A 12,041-nucleotide genomic window follows, 5' to 3' on the forward strand; every position below is an offset into this window, starting at 1 on the left:
GAGGACAGGACCTTGAAGGGAATGTAGGACACTGACCTCTCTTTTTTTTTTCTTCTTCACTTTCAGGCCATGAGGTAAATGTTCCTCGCCATGATGCCACCCTTTGCTTTAATCCCAAAGTAATGAGGCTTCTGGATCCTAGACCGTTGAGTCACAGGGAACCTTGTCTCTTTGTAACTTGATTGTCTCTGGTGTTTGTTACAGTCCTGGAAAGCTAGCACATGTGATAGGCCTCACACACATTCCATCGATGGGAAAATCAGGAGCTTAGAGGTGCTAAGCGATTTACAGATTAGTGGCTCACGTGGAGGTGACGAGGATCCACTGTACAATTCAGTTGTCCTCCAACAGCAGCGCTTCCACTGACTTACAGTGGGAATGCCCGACCTGTGACTGCAGGCTGCATGTGGCCAAGGAGAGCTGTGACCGCAAAATCATGAACATGCTTAAAACATTACGTCTTGCAATCTATTTTTGTAACTATACTGTGCATTTCTTGAGTGTGGTCCTTTTGGATAACAATGTTGTGTTGCAATGTCAAAAGGTTGGGCATGTCTAAAAGGAAGAAAATTTATCCAGCGAAAGATGTAACTTTTCCCTGTGATCAGGAAAACTTCTATAACCATTTTCCTCTTGCTACAAGTCTAAATAATAAGACTTTTAAAGATTACAAATGCAAATATATATATATAGTAGAGCATTATTTAAGATGTGTTCACAATGAGGAATGTCTAAATTGAGCTGATAAGCATGGCCTTACCTCATATCTTTTTATGGTGATCACATTTCAAATCTACTCTTAGCAATTTTAAGGAACATGGTATGTTGCTATTAAATGTAATTACTGTCCAAATCTATCAAAGATGTGTTTCCTGCCTGCAGTCTCTCTGAGGGACTAGGTAGGAAGGTGAGGTTGAGAATAGATGTCTTTATTCTCTGTCTGGATTCGCTGTGTAGCCAGACACACCAGGAACTTGGGGTTCTCTGCAGTGGGGGTTGTATGAAAGAGAAACAGTCTACAGGAGTGGACTGTAACAATGAGGGGACCAGGTGAGACAGTGGACAGGAATTAAAACCCAGATCATATGTATAGAGAAACAAGGAGGTCTCCACGGTGACCCGGAAACTCTCAGGCCACACTTTCTGAGAACCCAGCTTCACAGAGTGGAAACTGTTGCCAAGGAGGATGGCTGGGCAGACAACCATGCTCACACAACAGAGGGAAAGCGGGCAGTCCTTCTCAAGCAAAGCTTTCCCTGCAGAACTCTGGACCCCAAAGTGAGCTTTGTCCCACTCGTGAGGTTCTGAGACATGTAAGATTTCTAGCCATCTGGTATGACCAGTGTAGACCTTCTTGGCTCCTCACAAAACTTACACAAAGCTCCTGAAGAACAAACAGCCAGTGTCTTTCTCTCTCACCTTGATTCTGTTTTTGTTGTTTGTTTGTTTGTTTTTAATTGCTCAGCAGTTTTCCTGATGCCAATCTCCTGCCTCTTAAAGACTGTTTGCAGGAATCAGCATATCTGGCCTTTTTCCTCATCCACCGCTAAAGCTACTCCATTAAAAACCTTGTCCTTGGCTTATCTTTCTCTCTTAATAGGACAGAGAGGGTCCAGAGGGACTTGAGGCCTTTTTCACCGTGAACAATTTCCAAGGCACCAGAGGCATGGAGCAAGGGTGGAGATGCAGACAGACAGGGATGCGTGCTCTGTTAAAAATAGCAGGCGCGGAAGGTCGCTCCTTACTGTCTTTTCTATTTCTGGAGAAACTGCCCTCCTTTGCCCCAAATCCAAAAGTGTTAGAAAACAATCCCTCTCCACTTGTCAGGAAGATTGCAACTGATACCTGTCTTAACGGGGAACCGAAACCAAACGCAGCAACTAGAGCGTGGGTAAGAAAATTCTTTCAAGTCTGACTCTCTCTCTCTCTTTTTTTTTTTTTAATGTTTAATGATGTTTCCCTGCATGCCTTGCTCCAGGTTCCTCCCCTCCCCCCCAAAACCTCTTCCAGATGCGTAAGTCTACCAGAGTTCATATAAACCAGAAACCCAAACAAAACAGCTCCAGCGCTCAAAGCCTTTCCCCTTGTGGTATAACCACTTCATGTGCCGAGGCACTCACGTGACGCTGCCAACATGTGTTTTCTGTCTCAGATTCCCCTTGATAACAAAGGACATATTTTAGAAGGTGTGGTCCTAGGTATATTTGCCTGGCAAGAATACAGACCAGTTTGGAGATTTAGTTTAGCTTTAAGCTGAAACCTCAGGGGCTTGGAGATTTTTGATAGCTTTAAGTGCCAATTAATAAAGTTAGCACCATTTTGGGTTGGGTCTGATCTCATCCTGCTGCTCACAGAACTGATTTAATATTCAGTTCTCACTTGGCAGAGCTTTACAGCACTCCCTCTGTCCAGGGCTGGCCTGGGTGTGTTCACTGGGCATCTAGAGAGGGGGGCTTTCGGGCTGTTCCAAGATTCAGAGGGAAGTGTGGAGCTGGGAGACAGCCAGGAAGGGCAGGCAGGTGGGAGGAGCTACAGCTCTGGCTGGGGCTGAGATACTGTATCCAGAAAGGCAGCTTCAGGTGGCCAGGAGGAATAGCAGTGCTACTGCAGGAACTTTAAAGGGGGAAAGTTACAATGGTCTGTATAACAAAACAAATCCTCCAGGCAAAGCACCCCTGCCTCTGATGGTGAAAGTCTCCAGTAAAATACTATTTGTCAATCTGGAAAAGCGTCAATGGCTCTTCCGCTACAGAATTAACCTTGCTTCAGATGTGAAAGAAAAGACAAACCATAGTTTTAACGGTTAGTTCCTGATCTTTTACATGGCCGTTCTTTTTTCTTGTGACAGGAAACTGATTTGGGTGTTAATGCTCCTTGGTGACTGAGGTCCTTGAATCAAATTCTAGCACATGCAGAAAGATGGAAGACTTCTCGCTACACGGCCAGCTCTCACCTCATCAGTGTCCTGCAGCCCAGACCCAGTGTGCTACAACAGGGAGGGGTCTGTCTGGGACAAATCCAAACCTTAGTTTAAAAAAAAAAATCAATCTCACATCTATGTAGCCAGAAAGAATCTGATCTGAAAACTGCAGGCTAACTTCATTTTCACGATTCTGTGAAGAGAACACATTTCAATTCCATCTTTGAATCTAAAAGGTGTCAATGTCAAATATTTTCACAACTCTGAATAAGTCTCCTTATAGCGATGGCTACCAATTCAAAATCCGGATTCGCTTACTTCCCATTTTATTCTCAGCCCCAGGAAAATGTTTGCAGATTTCCTGCCAATAGTTTGTTAGTCTGCTCTAGGGCTGTATGTATTCAGAACATCGATTACGTAAGAAGAAAGCACACGTTATCTGGGCCCTCCTAACTTTTAGCCATACTTTGCACATTTGGGTTTTCCTCTTTCTCAGAGGAAATTCACTGAGAAAGTTAATGTTAAAAAGAAGAAAAGGCACACAAAACAGAGAGCATGCAACTCGAGGAATATGCATAACTGCGTTACTCACACTGCCTTCCAATCCATCATCACGGATAAATCATGGCTAAAGAACCAAGCACAGGATCCATCTCTTCACGTCTGCTAATAAATAGCTCCTCTCAAGTGCCTCCTGCAGATCTGGGGCCATCTCGGGAGGAAGTGAGAGTGTGTTGAAGTGAAGAAGAGGCTGGGAAATTCTAAAATCCATGGGGGTCTGGGAACTTTCACAGCAAACCCTGCTGCAGCATTCCTGTGATTCCAGCTTCAGGCTAAGGCAAGCTCCCGGCCTGGGTGAGCCCCCAGTCACCCTTTCGGTGCAGGTCAGTCCCTGCTCCCACATGGCATTGCCCTCCAAGAACACTGCATGGATGGGATGCAAGGGGAGCTGGCTGAAATGCTGCCAGTCACTGCAAGCAAGCTCACTCTTTCCCCCAGAGCACCAGCCTCTCTGTCTGCTGCTATCTCAGAGAGCCAGCGAGGGAGGGGCAGAGGCAGGCAGGCAGGGAGGGGCAGAGAGAGAGAGAGAGAGAGAGAGAGAGAGAGAGAGAGAGAGAGAGAGAGCGCAAGCTTTAATGAAAGACCAGCAGAAAAACACTTGCTGCAACTCTCATTAACCCACAGTAAGTCAGGAATTTTCTGAACAAGGCAGCTGGAAAACAGACCATCAAAACCAAGTGTCTCAAATCTTTAATTACATATCCATGTACAGGTTGAGTCATGTGTGTGCAGACAAAGCCAGCAGGACCAAGGTGCTATGCATGGGTGTGAGACGCGATGAGAACATTTGTAGACATGGATGTAGGTCCCCAGGGAAGGGAGGGCTACAGGCAGATTTCATTAGCTGAGTAGAGGTGTCCAGGCTCACAGTTTACCTGTCCTGAAATCACTCAAATGCTGTTGGTAATGGAAGTGCTTACAGGGAAGAGCAGCCCCCCTGCCCCCCCCCCCCCCCCCGCAGACATTGTCTTGGACTCTGCTTTCCCCAAGCTGGGTTTGGGAGTAAGTAGTTTCCGAAAGAAAGAGAGCACAGAGGCTAAGCAAAGGCTACAGTGAGATGCTCAACTTTCCATGCCGCCACTCATCACTGAGTGGGTGTGGCTACTCAGGGTGTCCCACCCATCAGCAAGGCTCTAAGGATGCCCACAGGAGAGACTGCCCCTGAGAAGGTATATGTGTATGTGTGTGTGTGTGTGTGTGTGTGTGTGTGTGTGTATGTGTGTGTGTGTGTGTGCACGTACATGCCTTGCCTCAGACACAGGAGTAGGAGGGAGAGAGCAGCTGGCACAAGGTAGGTGGGTGGGTGGGGGGCTGGTGTTAATGGTAGTCCAGCACAGGGATCACAGCAGATTAACTTCTCAAGGGTCTTTACAACTCTCTCTTGGATTACAAGATATTCCCTTGTGTTCCCAGGTGTCCCCACAGTACCTGCCTTAGGAGCTCCTAGTGGCAATGGGTTAGAACTCTGAGTCCCTGGACCCTGTCCCTCACATTTTGAAGAGCTTTTGGTGATTATAATTTGGGTGTTAACAAGCTCCAGGAGTGATCTGCACGCAGGCTAGGGTTGGTAGAGTCTTCCCGGTGTTCAGTGAATAGGTGAATGAAACGTTCCGTGGTGAAGACATCTAATGGGACTCTCATGGGAATGTAGACATTTAGAAAAGTGCAGGCACCAAACCTGAGCAGGACTGGCCAAGAGTCATGAGAGAGAGCCAGGAGAAGGACAACATGGGAAGCAGACGGCGTGGCAGCAGCGCTGTGGTATGACACTCTGACCACCACGCTGAGATGGCACGTTGTCCCATCTGTACTACAGCATGGACTGTGAGCACCCTCAAAGGCGCACACACTCAGGGCTTGCTCCTCAGCTTGGTTTTACTGGGAGCTGGTAGAAGCTTCAGGTTCGATCTAGTAGGAGGTTTTAATCATTGAGGCTGTACCCTCAAGAGGAATCGTGGGGCTCTGGTCTTCTACTCCTACTCTTTCCCACTGGGCCATGAGGCAAACAGGCCTCCTCCATCATGGTCTCCCACCATGATGTATTCTAATGCCATAGGCCATGGAGCCATCTGGTCAGAGCTTGCCCCCTCCAAAGCTAATGACCAATGTAAACATTTCCTTTTTTTTTTTCCAAGACAGGGTTTCTCTGTGTAGCCTTGGCTAGGCTGTCCTACACTCACTTTGTAGACCAGGCTAGCCTCAAACTCACAGAGATCCGCCTGTCTCCGCCTCCCGAGTGCTGGGGTCAAAGGCATGCACCATCACGTCAGCCAAACACTTCCTCTTTTTAAGTTAATTGATTCCAGGCATTTGTTTCAGTGATGAAAAACTAGCACACTGCCTGGAATATTCTTGTTCCCCAAGCCAATTGCCCCTTCTTAAATTGTACCCTCTGGAAACCTTCCCAGCGCTCCCTAGGTAACTATTTTAATCTCTTCCTGTTTGTATTTCCCACTGCAAATGACTTTTTGCACTGCAGTTACTGGCTTGTAGATTTCATGCCTAGTCAGTGACAGTGAACTACTTATGCAGGCCAGATGATTGGTCAGTCATCAATATATGGCTCAAGTTCCGGAGACAAGTAGACGCTCCATATTAATTTGAAAAGCAAAACATAAGATAATATCTTAACTTGAGCAGTTGGCACACGGATGCTGCCTCCGTTATGCATCTTTAAACTGGGCATCTGTCAACATTTCATGTCTTATTTTGCATGCATGATGCCTTTGATAGTAAAGAAAACATTTTAAGTAAATCTCAATGTATGGGATTTGGAAGGTTATGACTTAGTGGAAAATGAAAAGTAAAAGTCGCAAAGAGTTCCATCTATGTAGGAGGTTAATAAAATTTAAAAAAAAAAAGAAAAGAAAATATCACAATGAGATGAAGTTGGCAGAAAATCAGTACAGTCGAGGTGCTTTTTTGATGGACTGGTGTTTGGGGGGCAGGGCAAGAGCCTGCGAAGGCAAAGCAATGACCTAACTCTGCTTGAAGTGGAAGGAGACTTGAAATAAGTCTCTGGAGAAGGCCTGTCAAAATAATCAGCAGAAAAACAAAAGCTCCCATTCGCTTGGTTTAAAGAGATGAGAGAAGTCACATATTAAAAACACACTAATGCAATAACTCAGCAGATGACTATATGGACTGGTGGAAAGAAAGGGACTTTAAACACCACTGTACGGTTTCTTTTGTCTGTTTGTTTTTGTTTTTTGAGACAGGGTTTCTCTGTCTAACAGCTCTGGCTGTCCTGGGTTCTGTAGATCAGGTTGGCCTCAAACTCACAGCGATCTGCCTGCCTCTGCGTCCCAAGTGCTGGGATTAAAGGCATGTGCCACCACGCCCGGCTCCATTGTATAGTTTCTAAAGCATTCTACTTGGTACCAAGTACTCCCAAGTACAACTGATGGGTTGTGTTCCTGGTTCCATAGTCAGCGACAGGATCTGGAGCCCAGCTGTCCTCAAACAATCTGCTACATTGTCTACTGTACCAAATTTAGACCTTAAATATGAAGATGGCTATTAAACTTGGTGAAACGGAAGAAGCTGGATGATGCTGTTAGAATTCCATCTGGAAGCACATTGTTCTACTTGTTAAAATGCGGAGCAAGCCGCCAGCATCTCAGTAGCATGGCACTGGGAATCTCAACCTTCTGTCTCCAGAAGTATTGACTGGCCCCCATCAGATGCCACCCCGACTCTTCACTCTCTTTTGGGCACCAGGACCTCAAGGAGCTAAGTGCAGTGGATATAGTGTCCAAGATCCTGCTGGATCTTTCTTCAAAACTTTTATTGTTCATTAATATAGATGTGAAGTTGGTTAATGGGAAACTGTACCCCAGTCACTAGATACAATAGGCAGGCATTATGGATACTTACTACAGGCTTTTCTTCCTCCTTCCTTCCTTCCTCCTTCCTCCCTTCTTCCTTCCTTATTTCCTTCCTTCTACTATATTGCATATTATTGTGAAATAATTACCTTTCCAGAGTTCAGGCACTTTGTAGTTTATCTTTCAGAAAAAAAAAATCAAGGTTTGTTCACTTTAAATTTGACAGTTTCTATTGTTGTCTCTGTGCCCCATTTTCTAAACCTCATTATGAAATGGCCCTAGGCCTGAATACCACTACAAGTTTAACTGAAAAGAGAAAAGGGGGAAAGAAGGAGAGGAGGTTGGAATAAAAGGAAGGAAGAAGTGCAGAATGAAGCAATCTGTGCCTAGAAGGCACATGGATGGGTGTGACGCCCGTTCAAACACAGCCCAGGGCCCTACCCATTCCCCTGGCTGCAGCCCTGACTTCCTATCCTTGCCCTCACTTGGCCTAATTGCTGAGAAGATGCAACAGTTCTGATCTCTGGGGCACTGATGTTTATTAAGTAGCCCCTAAGGATCTGAGAACATGGCCAGAGCAGAGTGGATTTCTTTTCTTTGGGAAAAGCCCCTGGCTTGACCCCTGGGCACGGAACACAATCTTCTACAGACAATGCCCTGGGCAATGCTGCCAACAAAGATCCACACAGGCTTAGAAGAATAGCTGGGGTGAGGGAACAGGCCTGCCAGGGAAATGGGCTGTATGATATAAAATCCCACAGGAGAGCCTAGTTGGCCTTGGGAGAGTCAACAGACTCTCATAGGGGACACATATTCCAACGGTCATAAGACAAGACAGCCACCCTGCAGTCAGCCATGAATAAAATGTCAACTTCTAGAGCCAAGCCCGCTGGCTTTCAACATGCCCACCACCATCCTGCTTCCTTCCACGGACAGGAATCACCCTTCAGAGCCAGGCTGGGATGCCCTTGATCTCCACTCTGGCAGACTTAAGAGAGGGTTTTCATCTCTCTCAAAAGAACTGAAGAATTCTCCCCCTACAGCACATTAGAGAACAGACCTCTTTTGTTGAAAATAATCAGACCATCAAACACTTCTTAAAAACACTTAAAGGTCAAAACTTCTAATGTTTAGTTAGATCTTTATGGGGAAAGGAAGTGCTTTCAAGAACATAAATGCTAAATTGGGGACATGCTAATATCTTAGGAACTCATTCACTATGCATGGAGGCTTGGCTCTACACAGGGAGTGGCAAGACCTTGGACCTTCAAATAACTAGAAGAGCTTCATTCCTACTCTTCATGCACAAGTATGTGCAAAGCCTGTATGTCAAATGTGTTCATGAGAAGACCTGACACACAAACAACTATATGTAATCTCCAAAGGACACATTGGAAAGTGGTTTTAAAAGAAGATTCCATCAGCTTCTTTTCATTAGTGTAGATAGTTTTTCGTGATGATCTCTCAAGGCAAGAGGGAGCTAGTACTCACTGATGCCCTTTGACCCTTCTCTGTGTTGCTTTTCTTTATTTATCTAGAGACATCATCATATCCAATTAATATCTATAATTATAGCTGTAATAAGTTTTAAATCTCCAGTTGGAAGACTTGATGGAACCATGCTAAGCTGACCATGTTGGTCATGTAGTCATATCAGCATAAGTGGAGTTTCTCCCTCATCAAAAGGATCTTGTCTGCCCACCTGTACGATGGGTCTGGTGCTTGTTTCCTCTAACATGCGTGCCATCCTAGTTGGCTTATATGATAACTTTATATGGTCCATGGCCAAGTTCTTAGAGGACGCTACAGACGTGCAGCCGGCATCCTATGAATGGACAGCAGTGTTCTCAGTACAAAAATATCAGAACAGCACGGGTGCATGATGAGGCAATTGCCTGGATCTAAAGACAGAAGTGTCTCAGAGCCAGATTTAGCAAAAGGCCCAACAACCCTCCGTCTGCGTGTTGATAAAGGACGAGAATTACTTCTGACTGCCAAATGCCTCTAAATATGTGGCTAGTCTTAGCAAAAAAAAAAAAAAAGCAATTGTTTATACTTCAGGTCACACCGTCTCATTTTTATGTGAATTCTCACTACCAGCCTGAATAGCAAGTATCTTCCATTTAAAAGATGCTCCGTGGATCAAAATTATTTCCAGGATATCTGCACTCCCATGATCCCCTGCTAAAGCAGGCTTCTGATTTCCTTTTACATGCAATCAAAAAATGTAAAGAAATTTAACCCAACTGCTTCTAGGGAGTCATATGACAAGGAACTCCCACCCAGCATCAGGCTAAACTCAGTTCAAAGCTCTTACTTGACTGAAAACAAATAATCCCAACAAGAATATAAATAGTTCTTACGTGATGTGGGCCTGGCTCCAGGGGCTGCATTTAGACCCATTTATTTCATCTGCGTTACAGCATCATGATGTATATAACATTTTTTTCCTTATAAGTAAATAGGGATGAAAAGATATTAAGAGCTCTCCTCCAGGTCACATAAGTGGCAAAGCCAAGACTTAGTAGTCCCAGGGTCCCAAAAATTGCACCAGACTGTGAATCATCCCAGACTGTCTCATGCAAACCATGGAATCTGTCTTTGTCTATGAAATGGGAAAGTGGTGGTACCAGTCTCATAAAGTTGTCAGGATGCCTGGAAAAAGCATCTGATGGTGCCTGCAGCATCACAGTGCCTAGTAACGTCTTGACTGTGTTACAACTATCCCTCCCCAGCATTCTGCTTCCATGAGAGTAATCTACATACCCTCCAGGAAGAGCTGCACATTGCTTTGCGTGGCCAGCCTGCCTTTCTGCTCTCTGGCATTTGGATTACTGAATCCCTAGGTTGGATAGAAAGGCGCCTCTTTGTTTATCATGGATGGGGCTGCATTTTTATAAAGCTTAAGCATGTTCATTTACAAGGGAACAGAACTCCCGAAGGAAGTAAATATCACCTTTACCCTCACTCTGACTCTTTAGTATGACACGACACGGGATGCATCACATTCATATTCAGCATCTTGATATCCAAAGCCCCTGCCCAGCACTACCAAATTCCTCTTCTAAATGGGAGGTTATGTTTCACACTGGCTGGGATCCAGCTTTTGCCCTGGTAGAGTCTGAGGACTACACGAGATGCCGTGTCTTGGACCTTCTTCTGAGAGTTTGGAAGGAACCCTGTGTTGGTGTTTGACAAGTTATTGGCAAGAGTTGATGCTGTACTTGCCAATTTGCTCTAGGCTCTGAGCGTGTTAACACATATTACACCAGGTGCTATTTGTATGTTACTTACAACAAGCTCAGTTTTCGGCCTATCAGTTTGAGTATTTGGTGTCACGGGTTTTCTGCTTTACAAAGAGCCATAGAATTTTTTTTTTTTAAACTGGGGAATCATAGAATGCATGTCGAAGAACCCAGTCCTGCAAAGGAGCCTTGGAATCAGGATATGGGCTAAATGGCCAAACTGACAGCTTCCAATCAAAGCAGAATTTTCTACAGCTGCAGAGCGGGACAGGTGTCATTCCCACGGCTCTGCCAATCAAGGTTACAGGAACAAGGTCAGTGCCCTAGCAAGATGCTCTTCTTGTGTAGTTCTCCACGGAGAAGCCAGCAACTTTCAGCCTCAAGAATTTCAAACTGGTAGGAATACCCTCGCCTGCTCCACATACCCAGGAATGGGTGGATGTCTGGGACGCTGGAAACTCTTGCCGTTCCCAGCAAGAGTTGGAGCTGTCTGTATTTCAGTTGATGTCAATAACCACTCAGTCTCACAAACAAGAGGCTCTTTCCTTTCTCCCTCCCTCTCTCTCTCCCTCTCCCTCTCTCTCTCCCTCTCTCTCTGTCTCTCTGTCTCTCTTTCTTTCTTTCCTCCTTCCTTCCTTTCTTCCTTTCTGTGTGCACACATGGCATGTGTGTGTGTATATGTAGGGAGGTGTGCTCACTAAAGGTTGTGTGTAGGGATTAGAGGCGAGGTTGCAAGAGTTGATTCTTTCCTTCTATCAAGCATAAAGTTCATCAGTTTTGGAAGTAGGTGTCTTTACCCATTGAGCCATGTCACCAGCCTCCAAGGTGCGCATCTGAAGTCTCCGGGGTAGAAAAACAAAATAAAGTGTATGCAGGCTTTAGCTGAACCCAGAAAGAAACACTTCCCCCTGTGAGTGACCCTGGCGTCTTCCGGCTCATTTCCTCTGCAAATTTGTGTCTCTAAGGCTTTAGCTCCCGTGGGCCTTCAGATCCACCAGCTGGAGACCACAAGCAAACGAAACAGGGCCTGAGTTTATTGCACACCGACCCTTAGCCCAGACAAGGCGATGCGTGCTGCTACGCTATATCCAACAAGAACGGGATTTCCTAAGCGCATTGCCGCTGCATGGCCTGACCCCTGCATTACTCCTAAGTGGAAATAGATAATCTGTAAGTGGAGATCACTTGGCTTCTCAAACTTTGCTATGCAAACAGGTCTATTTACCCATAAGTTAGGGATCTGCCCATTGGGAATTTAACCAAGTTTATCTGACTTGGAAAAGTCAAGCCAGGAAATAATGCATACTCTTTGCTCATGGAATATGGTAGCACAAGTTGTATCTGACCTAGGGATGCTCACACTGTGGGCCACCCCTGCATTGCAAACTGAACGTGGACATTGTGAGCAATTTGGCAACAGCGAAGCATTTCTGAACATGAAACGACTAAAAATTAATTTGAAAACTATACAAGTAATGAACCTGAGGT

At 45.3% G+C, this 12,041-nt stretch overlaps 1 protein-coding gene across 2 annotated transcripts in view; it reads right to left on the reverse strand.

Moving 5' to 3' along the window:
- Nucleotides 1–12,041, reverse strand: part of KIF26B (kinesin family member 26B) — a 415,238-nt gene that overhangs the window by 136,613 nt on the left and 266,584 nt on the right. The window contains exon 1 of one of the 2 annotated variants that reach the window (XM_084791650.1): nucleotides 3,513–3,913. The exons of the other annotated variant lie outside the window; for it this stretch is intronic. Within the exon in view, the coding sequence (XP_084647776.1) occupies nucleotides 3,513–3,532 (20 nt within the window). The 5' untranslated portion in view covers nucleotides 3,533–3,913. Of the gene's footprint in view, nucleotides 1–3,512; nucleotides 3,914–12,041 lie in introns of those variants that run through there. 2 annotated transcript variants of the gene reach the window in all.

This window comes from Acomys minous (genome assembly GCF_964271855.1).
Source record: "Acomys minous genome assembly, chromosome: 1".
NCBI lineage: Eukaryota > Metazoa > Chordata > Mammalia > Rodentia > Muridae > Acomys > Acomys minous.